We start from the raw sequence: 26,412 nt of genomic DNA, 5'->3' as shown, positions 1-26,412 counted from the left end.
ATCCCCCCCTCTCCCCCCCTCTCTCTCTGACCAGGCTCCTGGTCCATCAGAACCCCGTCCCCCCTTGCTGCTGTTATCACTAAAGCTGAACCCAACCTGAGCTGAGCAGCTCCATGTGCCCCCCCCCCCCCACACACACACACACCTAACTTACAAAGCTGCCATTCTCCTTTTGCTGCCCCCCCCCCCCCCATCTGATAAACTAGACACCTAATCAGAATCAGGAGGGACCCCTGGCAAATACATTAACTCAATTTAGAGTTTGGGATTAAGGGCCCCCAACCCTCAGCCCCCTTCCACTCTGCTTTTCCTCTTCCCCTCAACTCTCTTTTTGATGGGATCAGCTGGGCCCCCATTCCCCCTCCCCCCTCCCCCAGGGACGGGGGTCTTCGGACTCTATAGTTATGGCCGGGGCCATCTGTCCCCGTGTGCATTCACGCAGCCACCAGAAGGCTGCAACATGTGCACATTTAAATGGAGATCCAACTTTCCCAGGACACACAGGCCTGACCCCAGCAGCCCCCCCACCCCGGCAGCCCTAAAGCCTCCAGACCCCACCAGCCTGCCACACCGTCCTCCAGCACCACCAAGAAATACTGTCTGCCCCCCCCCCCCCACACACACACACACACACAACTCTGAGCACCTCCTTCACACACAGTGATGCATAGCAGCTGATGGGGTGGGGGTGGGGGGGTCAGCTGATTTGTGAAATTGATTTTGAAGAAGAGAGGGAAGGGGGCACTCGGAGCCTGTGCCTGTGATGGGGTGAGGGGTGGGGGAGGGGAAGTATCAGAATTGGTCTTGTCTCTGGGACCCTGGGGGGGGGGGGACAATTGGCCGGCAGGGTGGGGCGCATGTCACACACTTTTGCTTTGTGGCTCGGTCATCAGGCGTGTGCCGCGGGTGTCATCCCACCTCCCTTCACCTGCTGTCCTCCGCGCCAGCAGGACCCGCATCCCTGAGAACCAGGACCCGGTCCTGCTTCTTACCAAAGAAGCCCTCATTCCAATCACCATCAGACGCCACACAAAGGAGGATGCCACCATTGGTGGACGGGCGTCCGCTCAGCCACCAGCTTTGCTGAGGTTTGCACCAACAGCTGTGCAGCTTTTATCTCCAATAAACAGGAAATCAAAGTAAAGATGAACATCAAGATTTCCTCCAGAAGCAGAGATGCACCGGGACAGAACGAACCAAACTAGTCAGTATCACATCGTAGTATAACGTTCTATAGTACAGAATACACAGTATAAGGAGGTAGAACACAACCTTGGAACTGTATGGTTCAGGTTCTATACTGACACACGTTGAGCCTCATTCATGTAAACAGAGCCAAATATTAGTTGAACGCCAGGAGGATTTATTCCATGGCGGCTCTACTTAACATTAGTAGTACCATTATTATATGTAGGTGTACCAAACAAACTGGCTATACTACTGTACCTGTTTAAAGTCACACATAACCACCATTGATCTCGTTACTTCTGATCTCCAGTCAAAGTGGATCACTGATGTCTGGTCTGGATCGAGGAGACCTGGACAGTTTGACAGACGGTTCTGGAGTTAGGGTTAGAGTTGTGTTTAGCTTTAGCTGGTTCTTTGCGGGAGGGAAACACCTCCCTTTGGCAATGCTGTTGCTTCCCTCTGAGGGGGGGCAGCAAGTCGTGTGCTGGCCTGTGGCCCTGGCGGCAGGCAGCATTGTCATGGTGCTGGGGTGACTGTGTGTGTGTGTGTGTGGGGGGGGGGGGGGGGGGCATGACGCTGCAGCAGTGGCAGCTGGCAGCCCAGCTTGCAGGGGCCGTCTCCTCACAATGGAGAGTCTTCCCCCTGGGGCCAGTGATTTAGGACAGGGCTCTCTGGACCGGAGGAGAGGGAACAGTGGCTTTGGAGGAACGCACCCTCCCACCCTCTCACTGCCCTCCAAAGCTTCCCTGCTGGTTCAGCCCCCACCACCACCACAACCACACCTTTCAAGCTCCTACCGCCCCGCCCCCCCCCCCCCACCCCCACCCGGACTAAGCTTTCTCCTGGGACAGCGGCATTCCTAAGGTGTAGCATGCTAATGCTGGTTGGACACAAAGGGGGATGACAACAGGTGCGTGTGGATCCTCTGTCGTACGGCAGCAGCTGAGAGATGGAGACGGGGCGCTGGGCTGCTGGACCTCTCCTCCCTGAACAAAAACCAGTGTAACCTGGTGCTGCACCCATCTTGTTCAACAAGCCTCCTTTTCATCCCCCCGGCCCAGCTAGCACCTGCTCCTGGCCCACCAAACCAGCCCAGCACCTCTTAGCCTGCTTGGTTCAACTCAGTCCAACCTGAGACCACTTGTTCAGAGCTCCCACCACTTCAGATCCAAGTCATGGATGCCCCCCCCCCCCCCAACCTTGAATATGTCATGTCTGAAATGAGCAGTTATATGGCCACTCGACAGAGCCGGTGAGAACGTCCAACAGAGCCCTGTCCTGGGGGGATATGCAGGATTTGGTTACTGCATCCCTGATCTCCCTCATTGTGGTCGGCTCTGGGACCCAGGGCAGGTTGGAGGGAGGTGGGGGGTTTGAGTGCATATGTGGGCCCACAATGCTGGTACCTACATCTGTTCAAATCCAGGCAGATGCTCCATTTTTTTTGGGGGGGGGCGTGGAAACTCCTCTATCTATTTGGTTTATTTATTCCTCATGGAAACAATATTCAGGTGACTCATCATTACCTCTGACAACCAGGTCATGTGATCAGTGTCATATATCTGTCAGTTAGCAGTGTCATGTAAAGACTGTAAGCGTGATTTTCACCAATCATGTCCAGGAGGAAGCCCTCACTTTTGACAGCAGATCAGTATCTCAGTGCCAATACTTAAACTCCTCCACCTGAGGTAGGACCCCCCCCCCACACCCAACCTGGAGCAGGCAAGCCACCCTTCTCCGACTGAGGACCAGGGCCTCAGACTTGGAGGTGCTGATTCTCATCCCAGCCGCTTCACATTCGGCTGCGAACTGTCCCAGCAAGAGCTGGAGGTCATGGCCTGATGAAGCTAAGAGGATCACATCATCCACAAAAAGCAGAGACGACACCCTCCCGCCACCAAACTCAACCCCTCCAGCACCTGGCTGCACCTAGAAATTCTGTCCATAAAGGTTATGAACAGAACCGGTGACAAAGGGCAGCCTTGGCGGAGTCCAACTCTCACTGGGAACAAGTCCGACTTACTGCTGGCAATGCGGACCAGACTCTCACTCCTCCAGGAGAAAGACTGAACTGTCAAGACAACTAGTCCGAGGGTTTTAGTTGGACCCAATAAGGCAAACACAAGGCACAGAGAAAAGGAGCCGTGAACAGACAAAAGATTTATTCAGAACCAAAAACAAACTACAATAATAAACAAACAATTCCTAATACTAAACAAACACAAAATCAGCCCTAAACTAAACAATCAACTACGCCGTGGCGAGCAGGTAGGAAAAAACACAGTAACTCTATGGAAAAACTAACTAAAGACGGAACCACTACGGGAACGATGCAAGAACCAAAACAACGCTACAAACTCAGAAACTAGATAAAAACAATGGAACAAACACAAGGAAACAACTAACAAGGCAAGGAGCTGCTTATGGTTGGACAGGGTGGGCCACTCGGCGACCGCCTGCTCCTTAAGCGGATTAGCACTGAGCTGTCCCCTTTTGATGATGCAGCCCAAAAACGGAATTGACGACTGGTGAAAGGAGCACTTCTCAGCTTTAATAAACAGTCTGTTTTCTAACAGTCTCTGCTGCACCAACCGCACATGCTGGACGTGCTCATCCAGGGTGCGCGAAAAAATCAATATGTCATACAAATAAACAACAACAAAACGGTCTAGGCAGTCTCTCAACGCATCATTGACCAGCGCCTGGAAAACAGTGGGGGCGTTGGTAAGCCCAGACGGCATCACAAGATACTCAACGGGGTATTGAACGCTGTTTTCCATTCATCCTCCTCCCGGATATGCACTAGATGACAGGCATTCCTAAGATCAAGTTTAGAAAACACTGTCGCCCCCTGGAGGGGTTCGAAAGCGGCTGAAGGCAGAGGCAAGGGGTACTTATTCCTAATGGTGATGCTGTTAAATCCCCGGAAATCGATGCATGGACGGAGCGACTTATCTTTTTTTTCAACAAAGAAAAATCCCGCCCCTAGCGGCGAGGACAAAGGACGGATGATGCCGGCTGTCAGCGACTCACTGATGTACCTCTCCATAGCCTCCCGCTCGGGTCTAGACAGGTTGTACAAACGGCTAGCAGGCAGCGGAGCGCCGGGCAGGAGGTCAATGGGGCAGTCATAAGGCCGGTGGGGGGGTAAGGATAGCGCCCTATCCTTACTGAAGGCCTCGGCTAGGTCGTGGTAAACCGGCGGTGCAACGGAGAGATCTGGGGGATAGCCGCTTCAGGGGTCCCGGAGCTTGCCGAGGGGGGAATGGCTGAGCGCAGGCAAGTGGTGAGACAAAACGCGCTCCAGCTGAAAATTTTACCGGCTGACCAATCAATGTGGGGGTTGTGGGCCTCAGTCCCAGAGTCAACACAGACGAGTAGCGGCCAGGTGCCCCTCACACAAGTGAGCGTGGCCTGCAGCTCAAAACGAGGACGCGTGGGCGTGATGGAATTCATCCAGCCCGACAGTGTGCCCACTTTCACTGCCGGGCAGGTTCTTTTGGCCGAATGGGGCACTGGGCCACCCTGTGTGAGGCCTCGCCGCAGTAAAGGCAGACCCCGGTGCAGAGCCGGTGGAGCCTCTCCGCCGGAGAGAAATGGGTGCGACCCGACTGCATGGGTTCCTCCCCAAGGCAGGGAGTCTGGGGCGGAGTGTGCTCCGTAACCGGGTGTCTGAGACTTTCCCTCGCTGGGAATCGGTTATCTAACCAGATGGCCAGCGAGACCAATGCCTCGAAGTCAGTGGGTCTATCTCTGGATGCCAGTTCATCCTTAACTCTATCACTAAGCCCCTTGATAAAAGCAGCCTTTAACGCCTCCTCGTTCCAGCCCGCATCGTTCGCCAACGTCCAGAAGTGAACGGTATAATCCGCCACGGGCCGAGTCCCTTGGTGGAGATCCTTCAGCCGGGCCAAGGCATTGCCACGATGGTCAGGGTGATCAAAAACAGAGCAGAACTGGTTAATAAATCCTTCAGAAGTTAACGAGTCAAAGCCTGATTGACCACTCAGCGCCTCCGCCCAAGTTAAGTCCCTCCCCCTAAGTAGCCCGATCAAAAAATAGATCTTTGCCCGATCTGAGGCAAAGGCTTGGGGCCGCTGCGAGAAGATTAGCTGACACAGAAATAGAAACCCGCGACATCTTTCAAACTCACCGGAGTAGGGGTCCGGATTGGTGGTGGGGACGTCCCGGGCGGGGTTGAGGTCCGCCGGGACGAGGGCAGGTGCCGGAGCCGGCTCTGGAGCTTGCGCTCCGGGGGCTGGGAGCGCAATGGCGAGACCAGCGACCTGCGCACTTAACTGGCTCACCTGTGCTGCGAGTTGCTGAGTGGTATCTAACAATGAGCATAATGCATGGTCGTGGTTATTAAGCCACTCACCCTGTTTACGCAAGGCTGACTTCACGGTGGAATCCCCGTCCCCATGCAGAGTGTCCGCCGGGTCCATGTGGCCAGATTGTTCTGTCAAGACAACTAGTCCGAGGGTTTTAGTTGGACCCAATAAGGCAAACACAAGGCACAGAGAAAAGGAGCCGTGAACAGACAAAAGATTTATTCAGAACCAAAAACAAACTACAATAATAAACAAACAATTCCTAATACTAAACAAACACAAAATCAGCCTTAAAACTAAACAATCAACTACGCCGTGGCGAGCAGGTAGGAAAAAACACACTAACTCTATGGAAAAACTAACTAAAGACGGAACCACTACGGGAACGATGCAAGAACCAAAACAACGCTACAAACTCAGAAACTAGATAAAAACAATGGAACAAACACAAGGAAACAACTAACAAGGCAAGCGATCTAGAGATACAAGGGAAAGATGGCTGGAGAGTCAGGCAAAGAACATGACAATCTGGCAGCGAGGCAACGCTGCCAGGCTGCTTAAGAGCAGGGAGAATAATGAGGGAGATAAACCTCAGGTGCGCAGTGGGCCTGCTGCACCGCTAGGCCACACCTCCCCCGCAGAGTTATGAGGAAAACAACAAAAAACATGAAACAAAAACACAAGCATACCTAATAAACACCCAACTCATAACATGAACGGCCCTTTGTAAGGGGCCATCCACCCCACACTCCTGGAGTACCCCCCCCCCCCCCCCACAAGGTGCTCCTGGGAACACGGTCATAACCCTTCTCCAGATCCACAAAACACATGTGGACTGGTTGGGCAAACTCCCATGCCCCCTCCAGCACCCTAGCAAGGGTGAAGGGCTGATCCATGGTTCCACAACCAGGACGAAAACCACACTGCTCCTCCTCCATCTGAGGTTCGACAATCACCCTGATCCTCCTCTCCAGTACCCTGGTGTAGACCTTACCAGGGAGGCTGAGGAGTGTGATCCCCCGATAGTTGGAACACACCCTCTGGTCCCCTTTCTTAAAGATGGGGATCACCACCCCGGTCTGCCACTCCAAAGGCACCGGCCTCGATGTCCACACAATGTTGCAGAGACATGTCAACCAGGACAGCCCCACAACAACCAGAGCCTTGAGATACCCAGGAGCTCTGCCACCGCGGAGTTGTTTAACTGCCTCAGTGGCTTCTGCCCCGGAGATTGGACGACCCCCTTGCCCCCCAAGCACTCCCCAAACTCTGTCTCCTCCATAGAGTACGTGTTGGTGGACTATAAATACTATGAAATCTAAATACTGGTACCATTAATAATTATATCCTAAATACTGGTACTATTAATACTCCATCTATCATCCTGTCAGGTTTTGGGGTTGAGGGTGGTGAGGGAGACCCAAATGCAGACAGTTTCGTGAACAAAACAGGTTTATTGGAAGCTGGGGACTGAGGATGTGGCGTGAGAGCTGAGGGCGTAGTGTGGTGTGAGGGCGAAGGCTTGACGTGGCGTGAGGGCGAAGGCTTGAAGTGGCGTGAGGGCGAAGGCTTGACAAGGCGTGAGGGCAAAGGCTTAACGTGGCGTGAGGGCGAAGGCTTGACGTGAGGCTGGAGGCTTGATGTGACAACGACAATGACCCAACAACCTAACAGGGGAAAACACATGGGTTAAATACAAGTGGGGAAACAGGACACAGGTGGTGCAATCAAGTGAGACACATGAGGTGATCACAGGAGGGAGGTCAGGAAGACAGGACATTACTACAAAATAAAACAGGAAGCATGAGACAGGGATCATGACACATCCATCCATCCCTCTACCCATCCATCCATCCATCCCTCCATTTTCTCCCTCTCCTCCTGTTGAGGGTGGTGGGGGTGGAGCCTATCCCAGCAGCCTCCCCCCTGGACAGGTCACCAGTCCATGGCAGGGCCAACACATAGAGACAGACAACCATTGGCTCTCTCAGCCACGCCTACGGTCAATTTAGAGTCTGGATTAACCTGGTCCCCTCTTGATGTCTTTGGACTGTGGAGGAAGCTGGAGTACCAGAGAGAACCCAGCAGGAACAGGGAGAACATGGAGACTCACCCAGAAAGACCCCGTGCTGCAGCCGGGGCTCCACCCACAACCTTCTTGATGGGGGGCCACAGGGAGGACCACTGCTCCACCCACAACCTTCTTGATGGGGGGCCACAGGGAGGACCACTGCTCCACCAGGCAGCCTACTATTAACAATATAAATCCTAAATACTGTTACCATTAATAATGTATACCCAAAATAATGGTACTATTAATAATATAAACCCTTAATACTGGTACCATCAATAATGCTATGTTGCTTGTTTCTCCTGTACTTTTTTCACCTGTCATGGCGTAACGAGGTCATTCTGCACTTCCATACAAAAAACTATGAAATAAAAAAGATCTGAATCCATTGAAGGTACAGTAAACTCAATATGAACCAGAATCACTAGTTTGCACTTCCCATGATGCAACTTTTCTCTGCTAAAAGCTCAAAGCTTTCAACCTCCAAAAATGTTACTCTTAAATTAATTCAAATTTAAGCTTCCTGGTGTCTCTTCGGTCATGAACTCCTTCTAGGACCAGATAGACACAACATGGACCAACAACGCGCCGCTCGAGTATGACGCAAAAACTGATGGATCTGTGAAACGATCCAGCAGAGCTGAACCTTCCCCCGCCGGTGCAGCGCCTCATCAACCTCGCAACCTCAAATTCATGTTGTTGAGGGAACCAGTTGCAGGGGCAGCGTCTGTCTATGGCCAGGTACTACTGCAGTATCACAGTGTACTACGACTACTACTACTGCTGATGGACGCTAGCATGTTTGTAGGTTGCAGTTGTGTGTTTGTTGATCTTAGCAGCTCATCTTCATGATGTCACAGGGACCTGCGTGCGTCACAATGCGTCGATCACAGATGCGTCGATCACAGATGCGTCCTCCTACACACCACCATGCAGAAGCCCCCTGTGGGGGGGCATCGTGTCAACCCAGCGGTGAGGGAGGTGTCCCGTCGGAAGGTCCTAGTCTGAGCCGGAGACCCCAAGCTAACACCCACCCACACACACATTCACAGACAAACATACACATATACAGACACATGCACACCCCCTCAAGAATACACCCCCCCCACACACTTCTCCTCTCACATGCACGCACACACTCTCACCGTCACCGCGGGACCCTCCCATCAGCCGGAGCTCAGCTGGATCTGATGCCCCCCCATCATAGCTTCATATGATCGATATCGTGTGATGAGCTCCGTGTTTACGTTCCCACGAGCGACCATGTGGTGTCTCCTCTTCAGGGACCCGAAGAAAGGAACCCTCATGCCCCCCCCCCCCTCACCATATGTCCCCGGAGGGCCCATACCGTTACAGGTCCTTTAACATGCTTGCAGTTCAGACAGGGAGGGGGGCGGCAGATGGCCTGTAAGGGCCCGCGTCCGCGTCTGAAGGCGTGTCATGGTCCTTCAGTGAAGAATCCCCCCCAACACACACACACACACACACACACACACACACACACACACACACACACACACACAATGTACATTGAAGCAGTGTTTATAATAGATGAATGGTGCCCCCCCCCCCTCCCACTGGTGGGCACGAGTTAAACTAAGGTAGTTAAACAGTGTGTGAGTCAGAGAGTGAGTGAGTGAGTGAGTGTTTGTGTGAGTGAGAGTGTGTGTGTGAATGAGTGAGAGTGTGAGTGAGTGTGTAAGTGTGTGTGAATGTGTGTGTGAGAGTGAGATTGACTGAGTGAGTGAGAGTGTGTGAGTGAGTGTTTGTGTGAGTGAGTGTGTGAGTGAGTGAGTGTGTGTGAGTGTGTGTGAGTGAGTGTTTGTGTGAGAGAGAGTGAGTGTTTGTGTGTGTGAGTGAGTGAGTGTGTGTGTGAGTGAGAGTGTGTGTGTGTGTGAATGAGTGAGAGTGTGTGAGTGAGAGTGAGTGTTTGTGTGAGTGTGTGTGAGTGAGTGAGTGTTTGTGTGAGTGAGTGAGTGAGTGTGTGTGTGAGTGAGAGTGTGTGTGTGTGTGAATGAGTGAGTGTGTGAGTGAGTGTTTGTGTGAGTGAGTGAGTGAGTGAGTGAGTGAGTGAGTGAGTGTTTCTGTGAGTGAGAGTGGGTGTTTGTGTGAGTGTGTGTGAATGAGTGAGAGTGTGTGAGTGAGAATGAGGGTGTGTGAGTGAGTGTGTGAGTGTTTGTGTGAGTGAGAGTGTGTGAGTGAATGTGTAAGTGTGTGTGAATGTGTGTGTGAGAGTGAGATTGACTGAGTGAGTGAGAGTGTGTGAGTGAGTGTTTGTGTGAGTGAGTGTGTGAGTGAGTGTTTGTGTGAGTGAGAGTGACTGAGTGAGTGAGGGTGTGAGTGAGTGAGTGTGTGAGTGAGTGAATGTTTGTGAGTGAGTGAGTGTGTGTGAGTGAGTGAGTGAGAGTGTGTGAGTGAGTGTGTGTGTGTGAGTGTGTGAGTGAGTGAGTGAGTGTTTGTGTGAGTGAGAGTGAGTGTTTGTGTGAGTGAGTGAGTGAGTGTGTGTGTGAGTGAGAGTGTGTGAATGAGTGAGAGTGTGTGAGTAAGTGTTTGTGTGAGTGTGTGTGTGAGTGAGTGTTTGTGTGAGTGAGAGTGACTGAGTGAGTGAGGGTGTGAGTGAGTGAGTGTGTGAGTGAGTGAATGTTTGTGAGTGAGTGAGTGTGTGTGAGTGAGTGAGTGAGAGTGTGTGAGTGAGTGTGTGTGTGTGAGTGTGTGAGTGAGTGAGTGAGTGAGTGTTTGTGTGAGAGTGAGATTGACTGAGTAAGTGAGAGTGTGTGAGTGAGTGTGTGTGAGTGAGTGTGTGAGTGAGTGTTTCTGTGAGTGAGTGAGTGAGTGAGTGTTTGTGTGAGTGAGAGTGGGTGTTTGTGTGTGTGTGTGAATGAGTGAGAGTGTGTGAGTGAGAATGAGGGTGTGTGAGTGAGTGTGTGAGTGTTTGTCTGAGTGAGAGTGTGTGAGTGAGAGTGTGTGAGTGAGTGTGTAAGTGTGTGTGAATGTGTGTGTGAGAGTGAGATTGACTGAGTGAGTGAGAGTGTGTGAGTGAGTGTTTGTGTGAGTGAGTGTGTGAGTGAGTGTTTGTGTGAGTGAGAGTGACTGAGTGAGTGAGGGTGTGAGTGAGTGAGTGTGTGAGTGAGTGAGTGAGTGAGTGAGTGAGTGAGAGTGTGTGAGTGAGTGTGTGTGTGTGAGTGTGTGAGTGAGTGTGAGTGAGTGAGTGTTTGTGTGAGTGAGAGTGAGTGTTTGTGTGAGTGAGTGAGTGAGTGAGTGAGTGAGTGAGTGAGTGTGAGTGAGAGTGTGTGAATGAGTGAGAGTGTGTGAGTAAGTGTTTGTGTGAGTATGTGTGAATGTGTATGTGTGAGAGTGAGATTGACTGAGTGAGTGAGAGTGTGTGAGTGAGTGTGTGTGAGTGAGTGTGTGAGTGAGTGTTTGTTTGAGTGAGAGTGACTGAGTGAGTGAGGGTGTGAGTGAGTGAGTGTGTGTGAGTAAGTAAGTGAATGTTTGTGAGTGAGTGAGTGTGTGTGAGTGAGTGAGAGTGTGAGTGAGAGTGTGTGAGTGTGTGTGTGTGAATGAGTGAGAGTGTGTGAGTGAGTGTTTGTGTGAGTGTGTCAGTGAGTGTTTGTGAGTGAGTGTGTGAGTGAGTGTTTGTGTGAGTGAGTGAGAGTGAGTGTTTGTGTGAGTGAGAGTGAGTGTTTGTTTTAGTGTGTGTGTATGAGTGAGAGTGTGTGTGTTTGTTTGAGTGAGTGAGTGTTTGTGAGTGTGTGTGTGAGTGAATGAGTGAGTGTGTGTGAGTGAGTGTTTGTGTGAGTGAGTGAATGAGTGTGAGAGTGTGTGAGTGAGTGAGTGAGTGTGAGAGTGTTTGTGTATGAGTGAGTGAGTGAGAGTGATTGTGTGTATGAGTGAGAGTGAGTGTGTGTGAGATTGAGTATGCGTGAGTGAGTGAGAGTGTGTGTGAGAGTGAGTGTGTGTATGAGTGAGAGTGAGTGAGTGAGTGAGAGTGACTGAGTGAATGTTTGTGTGTGTGAGTGTCTGAGTGTGTGAGTGAGTGAGAGTGTGTGAGTGAGTGTGTGTGTACGAGTGAGAGTGAGTGAGTGAGTGAGTGAGAGTGACTGAGTGAATGTTTGTGTGAGTGAGTGTTTGTGTGTGTGAGTGTCTGAGTGAGTGTGTGAGTGAGTGTTTGTGTGAGTGAGAGTGACTGAGTGAGTGAGGGTGTGAGTGAGTGAGTGTGTGTGAGTAAGTGAGTGAATGTTTGTGAGTGAGTGAGTGAGTGTGTGTGAGTGAGGGAGTGAGTTAGTGAGTGAGTGAGAGTGTGAGTGAGAGTGTGTGAATGAGTGAGAGTGTGTGAGTTAGTGTTTGTGTGAGTGTGTGTGAATGTGTGTGTGTGAGAGTGAGATTGACTGAGTGAGTGAGAGTGTGTGTGTGAGTGAGTGTGTGTGTTTGTGTGAGTGAGAGTGAGTGAGTGAGTGTGTGAGTGAGTGTGTGTGAATGAGTGAGTGAGTGAATGTTTGTGTGTGAATGAGTGAGTGTGTGAGTGAGTGTTTGTGTGAGTGAGAGTGAGTGTTTGTGTAAGTGAGAGTGAGTGTTTGTTTTAGTGTGTGTGAGTGAGTGAGTGAGTGAGTGAGTGAATGAGTGTGTGAGTGAGAGTGTGTGAGTGAGTGAGTGTGTGTGTGTGTGAGTGAGTGAGAGTGTGTGTGTTTTTTTAAGTGAGTGAGTGAGTGTTTGTGAGTGTGTGTGTGTGTGTGTGTGTGTGTGAGTGAATGAGTGAGTGTGAGTGAGTGTTTGTGTGAGTGAGTGAATGAGTGTGTGAGTGAGAGTGTGTGAATGAGTGAGTGAGTGAGTGAGTGTGAGAGTGTTTGTGTATGAGTGAGTGAGTGAGAGTGATTGTGTGTGTATGAGTGAGAGTGAGTGTGTGTGAGATTGAGTATGCGTGAGTGAGTGAGAGTGTGTGTGAGAGTGAGTGTGTGTACGAGTGAGAGTGAGTGAGTGAGTGAGAGTGACTGAGTGAATGTTTGTGTGTGTGAGTGTCTGAGTGTGTGAGTGAGTGAGAGTGTGTGAGTGAGTGTGTGTGTACGAGTGAGAGTGAGTGAGTGAGTGAGAGTGACTGAGTGAATGTTTGTGTGAGTGAGTGTTTGTGTGTGTGAGTGTGTGAGTGAGTGTGTGAGTGAGTGTTTGTGTGAGTGAGAGTGACTGAGTGAGGGTGTGAGTGAGTGAGTGTGTGTGAGTAAGTGAGTGAATGTTTGTGAGTGAGTGAGTGAGTGTGTGTGAGTGAGGGAGTGAGTTAGTGAGTGAGTGAGAGTGTGAGTGAGAGTGTGTGTGTGTGAATGAGTGAGAGTGTGTGAGTTAGTGTTTGTGTGAGTGTGTGTGTGTGTGAGAGTGAGATTGACTGAGTAGTGAGAGTGTGTGTGAGTGAGTGTGTGTGTTTGTGTGAGTGAGAGTGAGTGAGTGAGTGTGTGAGTGAGTGTGTGTGAATGAGTGAATGTTTGTGTGTGAATGAGTGAGTGTGTGAGTGAGTGTTTGTGTGAGTGAGAGTGAGTGTTTGTGTAAGTGAGAGTGAGTGTTTGTTTTAGTGTGTGTGAGTGAGTGAGTGAGTGAGTGAGTGAGTGAGTGAATGAATGAGTGTGAGAGTGTGTGAGTGAGTGAGTGAGTGAGTGTGAGAGTGTTTGTGTATGAGTGAGTGAGTGAGAGTGATTGTGTGTATGAGTGAGAGTGAGTGTGTGTGAGATTGATATGCGTGAGTGAGTGAGAGTGTGTGTGAGAGTGAGTGTGTGTATGAGTGAGAGTGAGTGAGTGAGTGAGAGTGACTGAGTGAATGTTTGTGTGTGTGAGTGTCTGAGTGTGTGAGTGAGTGAGAGTGTGTGAGTGAGTGTGTGTGTACGAGTGAGAGTGAGTGAGTGAGTGAGAGTGACTGAGTGAATGTTTGTGTGAGTGAGTGTTTGTGTGTGTGAGTGTCTGAGTGAGTGTGTGAGTGAGTGTTTGTGTGAGTGAGAGTGACTGAGTGAGTGAGGGTGTGAGTGAGTGAGTGTGTGTGAGTAAGTGAGTGAATGTTTGTGAGTGAGTGAGTGAGTGTGTGTGAGTGAGGGAGTGAGTTAGTGAGTGAGTGAGAGTGTGAGTGAGAGTGTGTGAATGAGTGAGAGTGTGTGAGTTAGTGTTTGTGTGAGTGTGTGTGAATGTGTGTGTGTGAGAGTGAGATTGACTGAGTGAGTGAGAGTGTGTGTGTGAGTGAGTGTGTGTGTTTGTGTGAGTGAGAGTGAGTGAGTGAGTGTGTGAGTGAGTGTGTGAGTGAGTGTGTGTGAATGAGTGAGTGAGTGAATGTTTGTGTGTGAATGAGTGAGTGTGTGAGTGAGTGTTTGTGTGAGTGAGAGTGAGTGTTTGTGTAAGTGAGAGTGAGTGTTTGTTTTAGTGTGTGTGAGTGAGTGAGTGAGTGAGTGAGTGAGTGAGTGAATGAGTGTGTGAGTGAGAGTGTGTGAGTGAGTGAGTGTGTGTGTGTGTGAGTGAGTGAGAGTGTGTGTGTTTTTTTAAGTGAGTGAGTGAGTGTTTGTGAGTGTGTGTGTGTGTGTGAGTGAATGAGTGAGTGTGAGTGAGTGTTTGTGTGAGTGAGTGAGAGTGTGTGAGTGAGTGTGTGTGTACGAGTGAGAGTGAGTGAGTGAGTGAGAGTGACTGAGTGAATGTTTGTGTGAGTGAGTGTTTGTGTGTGTGAGTGTGTGAGTGAGTGTGTGAGTGAGTGTTTGTGTGAGTGAGAGTGACTGAGTGAGTGAGGGTGTGAGTGAGTGAGTGTGTGTGAGTAAGTGAGTGAATGTTTGTGAGTGAGTGAGTGAGTGAGTGTGTGTGAGTGAGGGAGTGAGTTAGTGAGTGAGTGAGAGTGTGAGTGAGAGTGTGTGTGTGTGAATGAGTGAGAGTGTGTGAGTTAGTGTTTGTGTGAGTGTGTGTGTGTGTGAGAGTGAGATTGACTGAGTAGTGAGAGTGTGTGTGTGAGTGAGTGTGTGTGTTTGTGTGAGTGAGAGTGAGTGAGTGAGTGTGTGAGTGAGTGTGTGTGAATGAGTGAGTGTGTGAGTGAGTGTTTGTGTGAGTGAGAGTGAGTGTTTGTGTAAGTGAGAGTGAGTGTTTGTTTTAGTGTGTGTGAGTGAGTGAGTGAGTGAGTGAGTGAATGAGTGTGTGAGTGAGAGTGTGTGAGTGAGTGAGTGTGTGTGTGTGTGAGTGAGTGAGAGTGTGTGTGTTTTTTTGAGTGAGTGAGTGAGTGTTTGTGAGTGTGTGTGTGAGTGAATGAGTGAGTGTGAGTGTTTGTGTGAGTGAGTGAATGAGTGTGTGAGTGAGAGTGTGTGAGTGAGTGAGTGAGTGAGTGTGAGAGTGTTTGTGTATGAGTGAGTGAGTGAGAGTGATTGTGTGTGTATGAGTGAGAGTGAGTGTGTGTGAGATTGAGTATGCGTGAGTGAGTGAGAGTGTGTGTGAGAGTGAGTGTGTGTATGAGTGAGAGTGAGTGAGTGAGTGAGAGTGACTGAGTGAATGTTTGTGTGTGTGAGTGTCTGAGTGAGTGAGAGTGTGTGAGTGAGTGTGTGTACGAGTGAGAGTGAGTGAGTGAGTGAGTGAGAGTGACTGAGTGAATGTTTGTGTGAGTGAGTGTTTGTGTGTGTGAGTGTCTGAGTGAGTGTGTGAGTGAGTGTTTGTGTGAGTGAGAGTGACTGAGTGAGTGAGGGTGTGAGTGAGTGAGTGTGTGTGAGTAAGTGAGTGAATGTTTGTGAGTGAGTGAGTGAGTGAGTGTGAGTGAGTGAGAGTGACTGAGTGAATGTTTGTGTGAGTGAGTGTTTGTGTGTGTGAGTGTCTGAGTGAGTGTGTGAGTGAGTGTTTGTGTGAGTGTGTGTGAATGTGTGTGTGAGAGTGAGATTGACTGAGTGAGTGAGAGTGTGTGTGTGAGTGAGTGTGTGTGTTTGTGTGAGTGAGAGTGAGTGAGTGAGTGTGTGAGTGAGTGTGTGTGAATGAGTGAGTGAGTGAATGTTTGTGTGTGAATGAGTGAGTGTGTGAGTGAGTGTTTGTGTGAGTGAGAGTGAGTGTTTGTGTGAGTGAGAGTGAGTGTTTGTTTTAGTGTGTGTGAGTGAGTGAGTGAGTGAGTGAGTGAATGAGTGTGTGAGTGAGTGTGTGTGAATGAGTGAGTGAGTGAATGTTTGTGTGTGAATGAGTGAGTGTGTGAGTGAGTGTTTGTGTGAGTGAGAGTGAGTGTTTGTGTGAGTGAGAGTGAGTGTTTGTTTTAGTGTGTGTGAGTGAGTGAGTGAGTGAGTGAGTGAATGAGTGTGTGAGTGAGAGTGTGTGAGTGAGTGAGTGTGTGTGTGAGTGAGTGAGAGTGTGTGTGTTTTTTTGAGTGAGTGAGTGAGTGTTTGTGAGTGTGTGTGTGTGAGTGAATGAGTGAGTGTGAGTGAGTGTTTGTGTGAGTGAGGGTGGAAGTGTGTGTGAGTGTGTAATGTGTGAGGGAGTGAGTGAGTGAGTGTGTGTGAGAGTGAGTGTGCGTGAGTGAGTGTGTGTGAGTGTTTGTGTATGAGTGAGTGTGTGTGAGAGTGAGTATGCGTGAGTGAGTGAGAGTGTGTGTGTGAGAGTGAGTGTGTGTGTATGAGTGAGAGTGAGTGAGTGAGTGAGTGAGAGTGAGTGAGTGAATGTTTGTGTTAGTGAGTGTTTGTGTGTGTGAGTGTCTGAGTGAGTGAGTGTGTGAGAGTGAGTGAGTGTGTGTGAGTGAGTGTTTGTGTGAGTGAGTGAGTGAGTGAGTGTTTGTGAGTGAGTGAGTGAGAGTATGTGAGAGTGACTGAGTGTGTGAGTATGTGAGAGTGTGTGTGTGAGTGAGTCAGTGTGTGAGTGAGTGAGTGTGTGTGAGTGAGTGTGTAAGTGTGTGAGTGAGTGTGTGTGAGGGAGTGAGTGTTTGTGTTTGAGTGAGAGTGAGTGTTTGTGTGTGTGTGAGTTAATAAGTGTGTGTGAGTGAATGAGTGTTTGTGAGTATGAGTGAGTGAGAGTGAGTGTTTGTGTGAGTGACTGAGTGAATGTGTGTGTGAGTGAGAGTGAGTGTTTGTGAGTCTCTGAGTTAGAGTGTTTGAGAGTGAGTGTTTGTGTGTGAGTGTGTGTGTTTGTGTGAGAGTGTGTGTGAGTGAGTGTTTGTGTGAGTGAGTGAGTGAGTGAGTGTTTGTGAGTGAGTGTGTAAGTGAGTGAGTGAGTGTGTGTGAATGATTGTGTGAGAGTGAGTTAATGTGTGTGAGTGAGTGAGTGTGTCTGTGAGTGAATGAGTGAGTGTTTGTGTGTGAATGAGCGTGAGAGTGTGTTAGTGAGTGAGTGAGTGTGAGAGTGTTTGTGTATGAGTGAGAGTGAGTGTGTGAGATTGAGTATGCGTGAGTGAGTGTGAATGAGTAAGTGTGTGTGAGTAAGTGTGTGTGTGTGAGTGAGTGTGTAAGTGTGTGAGTGTTTGTGAGTGAGTGAGTGTTTTTGTTAGTGAGTGTTTGTGAGTGTGTGTGTGAGTGTGTGAGTGTGTGTGTGAGTGAGAGTGTGTGAGTGACTGAGTGTGTGAGTGAGTGTGTGTGAGAGTGAGTGAGTGTGTGAGTGAGTGAGTGTGTGTTTGTGTGTGTATGTGAGTGTGTGTTTGAGTGAGTGAGTGTGTGTGAGAGTGAGTGTGTGAGTGAGTGTTTGTGTGTGAGTGAGTGTGAGTGAGGGAGTGTTTGTGTGTGTGTATACTTGTTTTTTTTATCTTTTGGAGACCTTTTCTGGTAAAAACACCAACCTTATCAGGACCCTAGTCCTCATGGGGACCAAAGACCTGGTCCTGATGCAGCAGATCTTCATTCATGAACACCTGGTCAAAGGTAGAGTGAAGGTGGAACCTGCAGTCAGTTTGAGGTTGAGGTGAGGCACCAACTGGTGAGGATTAGGATGAAGATTAGGGTTTGGGTTAGGATATTCACATGAATGGAAGTCAATGGAATGTCCTAAAAAGGATAGCTACGCAAACCTGTGTGTGTGTGTGTGTGTGTGTGTGTGTGTGTGTGTGTGTGTGTGTGTGTAGTTGGGGGGGACGTCATCTCAAGAGTCCCTGTTTATGACTGGAGGGCGACTTACTACCTCACTTGGGATTGATGTGTGACATCAGAAACGAGGGGGGTCGTGTCTGTGGGGGACCACCCGTCATGGCGTGGCAGTAGGTGGGAGCCCCTCCGCGGGCTGGTGGATGTTTGCAGATGTGTGCTGATGGTGGCTGCGCGCGAGCGTCTCTGTGGGCGCGCACTGTTGTTGAGGGGAGAGCAGGTGCTGAGGGGATTACCATACAGCTGGGGGGGCGGGGGGCACACGCGAGCACACACATACACAGTGACTACAAAGGTGGAGCTGCTGAGCTGGGGGGGGGGGGGGGGGGGATCCTGCAGCTCTGGAATGTTCACACACCAACTAAGAGAGAGTGTGTGTGTGTGTGTGTGTGTGTGTGTGTGTGTGATTGTGTGTGTGACTGTGTGTGATTGTGTGTGTGATAGTGTGAGTGATTGTGTGTGTGTGCATGTGTGATTGTGTGAGTGTCTGTGTGACTGTGTGTGATTGTGTGTGTGATAGTGTGAGTGTGTGCGTGTGATTGTGTGAGTGTGAGTGATTGTGTGTGTGTTTGATTGTGTGAACGTGTGTGACTGTGTGTTTTATTGTGATTGTGTGTTTGTGTAACTTCACACTGTTGTTGCTCCGCCGGTCTCACCTACCGGACCAACCGCTTGCGCACCCCGGATATTCGTCGCTCGAGAGGAAAATCGGGGAACTCGAAGTTTCCTCAAGTGATCGATGGGTTTGTCCTCCTGAGAGCGTGGATGCTCCACAGACACTTCACCGTCTCCCCTCAGCCGTCGTCACCAGTCGGGGGGGGGGGGGGGGGGGGCAGCCGTATATAATCGGCCGCGGCGGCTGGAGGCGGACAGACGCGCAGCGGCCGCAGTGGTGGAGGCAGCATGGCGGACCAGTGACGGACCAGACCTGCTCCCGGGACCCGCGCCCGGACTCCGCCGCAGCTGGAGGAGCATCCAGGCTCCTGATTCTGATTTGGGATTAATTTGTTCCTCAGGATCCGCGCAGTGCGCTGAGGAGGAGGCGCGCAGCTGTTTGTTGATCCGTTTCATTCTTAGTTACGATGTTTTTATTGACCATGAGCCGCGTCATCCTGCTGGCCACCGCCGCCATGTCTGTGCTGCTGGGCCAGGTAAGCTGCTCCACCCGAGTGTTCCGAAAACTCTCTCTCTCTCTCTCTCTCTCTCTCTCTCTCTCTCTCTCTCTCCCATCACACCCGCGGGCTCAGGCTGCTGCTCTCCTCCTCAGGGTTCGTGCTCCGGGGTGTTTGAGCTGAAGCTGCACGAGTTCCTCAACAAAAAGGGGGTCCTAGGCAACAGGAACTGCTGTAAAGGGGGTCCGGCCGCGTCCCTCCAGCAGCAGTGCGAGTGTCAAACCTTCTTCCGGGTCTGTCTTAAGCACTACCAGCCCAACGCCTCCCCGGAGCCCCCCTGCACTTACGGTGGCGCCGTGACGCCGGTCCTCGGCTCCAACTCCTTCCAGGTGCCTGACGTCATCCCGGAGAGTTCATTCACAAACCCCGTTAGGATTAACTTTGGCTTCACGTGGCCGGTGAGCTCTCTCTCTGTCTCTCCCTCTGTCTGTCTGTCTCTGTCCTTCTCTGTCTGTCCCTAGTGTTAAGTTTGAGTCTCACGGGTCCGTCATGTTCTCAGGGGACCTTCTCTCTCATCATCGAAGCGCTGCACACCGACTCCCGGGACGACCTCTCCACAGGTAGGACCCCTCCCTTCCCCCTCACCCTCTCCCTCTCTCTCCCGCCTCCCTCTCACTCACCCAGCCTTGGTCCCTCTAGAGAACCCGGACCGCGTCATCAGCACCATGGCCACGCAGAGGCACCTGACGGTGGGGGAGGACTGGTCCCAAGACCTGCACACTGGCGGCCGGACGGAGCTCCGGTATTCGTACCGGTTCGTGTGTGACGAGCATTACTACGGGGAGGGCTGCTCGGTGTTCTGCCGGCCGAGGGACGACGCCTTCGGCCACTTCACGTGCGGGGAGCGCGGGGAGATCGTGTGTGACGCTGGCTGGAAGGGCCAGTACTGCACCGAGCGTGAGTCCCGCACCCCCCCGCCCAGTGCGCACGCGCACGCACACACACGATCACTTGATTTATTCTAAGGAAAGTTTTGGGGAATAATCACACGCGTGCCATAAATTTACATGCTGGCCTCTGATTGGCTCCTTCGGGAGGGGCCAGCCGCTGATTGGCCGAGTGGGGGGGTATTGTTTGAAGTGGGCAGCTGCCGGCAGAGACAGACAATGGAGCAGCTGTCGCACTGGCAACACACTCGCCAGCTGTCCACTCTTATCTGCCCCAGTCCTAGACACTGGTGTGTGTGTGTGTGTGTGTGTGTGTGTGTGTGTGTGTGTGTGTGTGTGTGTGTGTGTGTGTGCGCGCGCGCGCGCGCAGCATAAATGAAAGCGTTTTGACCCGTAGAAAAAATATGATGGTTTCAGGGTCTATGGGAGCAGGAGTATTGTCTAGCACACACGCGCACACACACATACACACACTCTTTGTCTCTGTCTCTGTGGAACGTTCTTCCACGCTGGTTTGGGGGGGGGGGGGGGGGCGGCGGGTCTACTAGCTCCTGCCTCTCTAGTTCTCCATGAAACTGAATTCCTCCTGTTTCGTCTCCGTGCAGCGATCTGCCTGCCCGGCTGCAACGAAGAGCACGGCTTCTGTGAGAAACCCGGAGAGTGCAAGTGAGTCTCCTTCCATTCATCGTTGGGACACACGAGGTAACGCGAGAGGACTAACCAGGTGTTATAACTTCATCTCTGATTGGACGATGACAGGTGCAGAGTGGGATTCAAAGGCCGCTACTGCGACGAGTGCATCCGTTACCCGGGCTGCCTCCACGGGACGTGCCAGCAGCCCTGGCAGTGCAACTGTCAGGAGGGCTGGGGGGGACTCTTCTGCAACCAGGGTGAGGAGGGTTGAGGTGTGTGAGGAGGGGTGAGGTGTCATGAGGAGGGTGAGGAAAGAGTGAGGAGAGAGTGTGGGAGGGTTTAGGAGGGAGGGTGAGGAGGCGTGAGCGGAGCATCGAGCCTCTTGGCGGCTAACATCAGTTGGAGAACCCCACTGGGCCGGTACCTGTGGCCGCGGCCAGGCAGGGCAGCTGTGCTGGGATTTGGGTTCTAGCCAGGACAGGGAGGCAGAGCCGCAGCGTGCTGCATGTGTTACTAATCCACATGTGTCTGCATGTCTGTCCAGATCTGAACTACTGCACCCACCACCGGCCCTGCATGAATGGAGCCACTTGTAGCAACACTGGCCAGGGCAGCTACACCTGTTCTTGCAGGCCCGGCTTCACCGGTGCCAGCTGTGAGATCCAGGTCAATGAATGCGCTGGACACCCCTGCCGTAACGGAGGAAGCTGCACTGTAAGTGTTGTTGGAACGTGGTGAGAGAGGCCCCGCCAGCTGGGGTCAGGGACCAGGAGGGAATGTGGCCCCGTGGGCTTTTGTTGCTTCTCTTCCATTCCGAAGGTGCCCCCTCAGGACCAGTGCAGAACCTGATCCAGCCTGTTCAACTTTCTCTCCATAGGATTTGGAAAACACTTACACCTGCACTTGCCCTCATGGTTTCTTTGGAAACAACTGTGAGCTAAGCGCCATGACGTGCGCCGATGGGCCGTGTTCCAACGGAGGCCGCTGTGCTGACAACCCTGACGGAGGCTACTACTGCCAGTGTCCCACCGGCTACGCAGGTTTCAACTGTGAGAAGAAAATTGACCACTGCACGTCCGGGCCCTGCTCCAACGGTGAGCAAAGCAGGCTCCTGGCTCGTCCAGGCAGGCAACATAAGTCGTACGATCCTGAACGCTAACGTCAACCTTCTACGACCTTCATCTTGTTCGCAGGTGCTCGTTGTGTAGATCTCGTCAACTCCTACTTGTGTCAGTGCCCGGATGGTTTCACTGGCGTGAACTGTGACCATACTGGTGACGAGTGTGCTACATACCCGTGCCAGAATGGAGGCACCTGCCAGGAGGGGCCTAATGGCTACACCTGCACCTGCCCCCCAGGATACACCGGCCACAACTGTAGCTCACCCATCAGCCGTTGTGAGCACAACCCTTGCCACAACGGTGCCACGTGCCATGAGAGAAACAACCGCTATGTCTGTGCGTGTGTTCCTGGATACGGTGGCCGAAACTGCCAGTTCCTGCTTCCAGAACATGCAGCAATCCGTGGGGCGGAGGTGCCTTGGATGGCCATTGGGTCCGGCGTGGCCCTGGTGCTGCTGCTGTTGGCAGGATGTGCTGTACTTGTTGGATTTTTCAGATCAAAAGTCCAGCGTGGTGGTCAAGCAGAAACCGCTGGAGACGGAGAAACAATTAATAACCTGACGAACAACTGCCACCGCACTGACAGGGACCTGGGCGTCAGCGTGGTGCCGATGCCAGGCATCAAAAATATCAACAAGAAGATGGACTTCTGCAGTGGTGACCCTGATGAAGGGTCTTCACCGGGGAGGAGCAGCTACAAGAGCCACCATCCACCTGCTGACTACAACCTTGTACACGAGGTCAACTATGAGCAGGCGGTGAAAGAGGCCATGCTGGAGGCGGCATGCGGGGACAAGAGTCCGTCCCCGGACTCATTTGAGTTTGAGGAGAAATGCAGCAAACATTTAAAATGGTGAGCACCTCTTACTGAGAAGCTGACTCTCCCTCTCCCCACAAAACTAATGCGCTTTCCTTTTCTTTCCCAAAGCGATGCATCAGAAAAGAGAGCCCCAGAAATGTCTGCATGTGCGGACACCAAGTACAAATCTGTGTTTGTGATGTCAGAGGAAAAGGACGAATGTATAATTGCAACTGAGGTGAGTTTTGGATGTTTCTCTGTTCTTGACAGTTGAGGGAGACCAGGCGTCTTCCTGTCAGCCAACGCTAACGTGTTCCATCCTGTGTGCGCAGGTGTAACGAGCCACCTGTGGCCTCGCTTATTTGCTCTATGGGAGAGTTTTTATGCTCCTTGGGATGCTGCTCTACGCTCAGGGGGGACGAGTCCCGCCTGGAGACTGCTGCTGATACTGAGACCTTTAACTGATATTCAGAGTGAGCTGGTTCTCTACTGGAAACTACATGCAGGCGACGGCGGCCTGTGGGAGAGGAACTGGCGGGGTAAAAATTAAAAGTTTACAGTTAAAAGTAAACGGCCACTTAGCTTTCTGTTCTGCCTTTTATTGGGGAGTGGGGGTTAGAATAAAATATAAATGGAGACTGTCACGTGGTGCGAGACGTGCGGCGCTACGATTTTTGTTTTTGCAACATTTGCACCCAGGCCTTTTCTCAAACCCCGGTGCCGTTGCTGAGCGCAGGAACTGCATCAAATGGTGGATGTTTGGCCATACTGGCCTGTTCTTCACGGCTGTGCCCCCATCACGAGACCGCTGGAGACCCTACGTGGACGCCACTGCTGTGTTGGCTGAAGTGCGTTTCATTCCCGAGCCCCCCCCCCCCCAAACCTTTTCTGACATTGTATTGTTCTGTTGTTTTTTGTGTTCTTCTGTTGGACAGGGAAACTTTGTCTTAATTCAAATAAGGTTGCTTTTTGGTACAGATTGTCCTTTTTGTAAAATAAATTAAAGAAGTTATGATTTAAAATTATGATTTAATTTAAAGTTAATTTAATGATTTTATGTTCTCATTTTGTATTGTACATTTGTGATGTTTTATTATTTAAAGTTGGTTTCTTTAATATTTACAAAGGCACTTCAGGTCAATGGGACTTTTTTGTTTTAAAGAAAATGTTATTTAAGAGGGTTTGTACAAATTATGTTCCTGTCTCCTTTACCATCTTTGAATGAAGGAATTAGCCAAGACTATTTTTCCAAATAAATATTGCTAAACATGAAATTATGACTGCGTCCAACTTGTTGCGTCCATCTGCAAGTTCAGAAAAAATCAAAGTTAATAAGTAACATCTGTTGTCTTCCCGGCGACCCCATGGGGGGCTCTTCTGTGCCTGCGCTGTTGGCTCCTGCCAAAATTGAAAGGGTCTCCCCGGAGATGGGCGAGGGGCCTATTCATAAAAAACAATGTCTCTACGCTAGATTTACTGCTCGCATTTGTCCTCCACAACAACAAGTCAGGTAATTGATGGGCGAAGGTCCAGATCAGAGAGGGGACACCTCGGGACATCCAGCATGAACGCTTCTGGACTCACTGAAGGAACTGCTGTCACTTTTCCTCTCACAGCAGCAGCGTTGGTGAGTCAGAATGTGAAAAAGCCCATTTCTTACGTCTTCAACGTCCCTCAGTGTTCGTCTTAATTGGCCCACAAAGCTGCTGATTGTGCTCAGACACAAACAAGCGTAAATCATCAGCCAGCAGAAGCGGCCTCAGGAGGGCTTCCAGCACTGAAGCATTCTGGGAGCTGCCCTCAGCAGACAATGATGGAATTGACAATGGGCTGCACAAAAGACCACCCTCGGGAGAGGCCACAGCCCCTCGGCATGCTGGGGGAAGCAGAGTAACAGCAACAGATGTTGTTGAGTAACAGATGCCTTCTGGCCGAGTTCAGCCGCGAGCAGCCAGACCGTCAACAGTTTCGGCTTTGTCCGCCACATCAATCTGGAGAAATGGAAGCGAAGAGAAAGAGAGCAGGATGTTTGTGTGGACTGATTCATGGCGGCGCAGCAGGCAAACGTCACCGCAACCACAATGGAAAAAAAACAAGACAATTTTAATTTCAGCAGCAGCTAAAACTGCTGCTGCAAGGAGGGTTACACCGTTGTTGGGGAGGCTTCAGACAATCCCAGAAGTTTATGAACCTTTCACCACAATTGAAGATGCATTTGAACAAATGATGTTCGTCTGACAAAGGCAAGTCAAAAACTCAGCGGAACACAGATGTCCTCGTAGAAGAGCTCCGCTACTCTGGCAAGAGATTCAAAATGGATCGATGAAGTCCTCTGCCATGATGTGGCACTTTGGAGCTGAGAAACCGCCATCTAATCACGAGTGACAGCTAATATTTAGAACCATGATTCTAAGGTTGGTCAAGACATGCAAACAGTTTGAGTTATTATTGAAGGGCAGAAGAGAAGTTGGTAGAACCCGTGGTTCCTCCAGCGGGTCCTGCCAGTATCGGCTGCTGGACAAGTGTCGATCTCGGCATCGTTCTGTCCTTTTATTCTCTGACGTTGTCTTGACACCAACACTCTCACCTCCTTAGTTGTCTGACGCCAAACGACATGTCCCGCCAATCATTTTCAACTTTCTGAAATCCAATCATAGAAGTTTGAGTGCTCAACATACATGCAGTGGTAGGAGCTTCACGCACGCAGACTTCAGAGCAACACGCACCAGGCGTGTTCGCGGGACACTCCATCCCCAGCTTCCTGTTTACTCACCGTGAGATGTGACTTCCTGCTCAATCCACCAATCAGTAAACAGATATATACTTGTTTCCATGGTTACAGGTGATCTTTCAACCTCAAAGACACCTGAAGCACATGAGCGTAGACAACCACCAGTTTATTGTTCCATCAGTGGCCCCGCGCACACTCACACACTCTCTCTCTCTCACACACACACACATACACACACTCTCTCTCACACACACACTCTGACACACGCGCCTGCGTGCAGATGTAATAAAGTCCAGGCTCAGCCACCGCTCTTCAGCCATAGAAGACTTTTATTTGGAGAAAGAAATCTTTGAAATCACTCATTTTTAAAATTCAATTAATTCATGAGTACAACATCTAAGTTCTCAGAAAAGTTAAAATCATGCCTTTAGTCTTTTCATACATAAAAGATGGGTTCTTATGGGACACGTGATTTTATAAAATGACTGTTTCTTCTTCTGACATATTTTACCTCTGTTAAAGAAATATTAATGTAGAAAAACAAAGACCTTCCCTCCCGCTACAACAGAAAAGGCATCAACACAGTACGTTACAATGCGCTGACATGGCTTCCAAGCACACGAAGTATTACAGTACTGTACAAGGGTCCGCCTCAGACAAATGCACTACAACTACTTCCATCCCACCTGGGAAACAGCTCAACACTGCTTATTTATACCAAACCCAGACCACAGCGCGCCGGCGGCTAATGAGGTAAATATTTCCAAGAAAGCACCAATGCTCTGGCGTTCAAACTGATTTATAGCTTATAGGTGATGGTGAGCTGCAGGAGTCCCAGCTCGGATTGTTCAATCGGTTCCTAACAGGATGCTGGCGTGAGCGCACACGGGCCGGCCTGCTGCGTGTAAATAAGCAGGGTTCCACATTTAAAGGGGACATTTCATGTCAACGTTTACACCGATGTGTCGAGACAGGAAGGACCTGCTGGACGCACTCTTTTCTAGGAAGATGAGTCTCATCAAAGTGACACGTTAGTCGAATGGTGTGGCCATGTCGTCGAGCTCTGCCGAGTCACTCGTCGGGACGCGTCACTACTGAACAGCTGCAACTCACAAACATGAAGAGAAGGAGCAAAAGCAGGGACACGACAGGTCTGTAGCGTCGCCTTTCAGGCGTCAGACAGGGAGAGAAAAACAATCTGAGGCCAAATACTGGAGGGGACAACAACACCTACGTCTAAGTCACAGGATGTGCAAACTTAATTGTGCATAGAGATCAAATTGTAATAAATATTAAAGTGATAATTCACATTATCACCAGTTTGACTTTGTCAAAACTTGTAGGGGTGATTGTACATTTTCATGATTAATTTAGTTTCACTAAAAGTTTTTTCATAGTGCTGCAACAAAAGCTTTTCTTTATTTTTTAAGCAACAAACACTT

The 26,412-nt window shown here is 50.5% G+C and overlaps 1 protein-coding gene across 2 annotated transcripts; it reads left to right on the top strand.

Annotated features, from left to right (window-relative positions):
• Positions 1-18,515: 18,515 nt before the first annotated feature.
• On the top strand, positions 18,516-23,505 carry dla (deltaA). 2 transcript variants are annotated; one of them, XR_015117502.1, is made up of 12 exons: positions 18,516-18,778; positions 18,895-19,197; positions 19,299-19,359; positions 19,439-19,696; positions 20,292-20,352; positions 20,446-20,576; positions 20,864-21,033; positions 21,197-21,413; positions 21,513-22,293; positions 22,369-22,477; positions 22,572-22,778; positions 22,939-23,505. XR_015117502.1 is itself a non-coding variant. In XM_086210314.1 (11 exons), the coding sequence occupies exons 1-11, from the start codon at positions 18,710-18,712 to the stop codon at positions 22,575-22,577; spliced, it is 2,166 nt and encodes a 721-aa protein (XP_086066440.1). In that variant the 5' UTR covers positions 18,516-18,709; the 3' UTR covers positions 22,578-23,505. The 2 variants fall into 2 exon arrangements, 1 of the variants encoding a protein (XP_086066440.1); XM_086210314.1 differs by having other exon boundaries at positions 22,572-23,505.
• Positions 23,506-26,412: the final 2,907 nt, after the last annotated feature.

This window comes from Aulostomus chinensis, chromosome 8 (assembly GCF_037954235.1).
Source record: "Aulostomus chinensis isolate RoL2024-O1b breed Wild chromosome 8, RoL_Achi_v1.0, whole genome shotgun sequence".
Classification (NCBI taxonomy): Eukaryota; Metazoa; Chordata; class Actinopteri; order Syngnathiformes; family Aulostomidae; genus Aulostomus; species Aulostomus chinensis.
The sequence above is the reverse complement of the archived record's forward strand: the minus strand, read 5'-3'. Positions and strand labels throughout refer to the sequence as shown.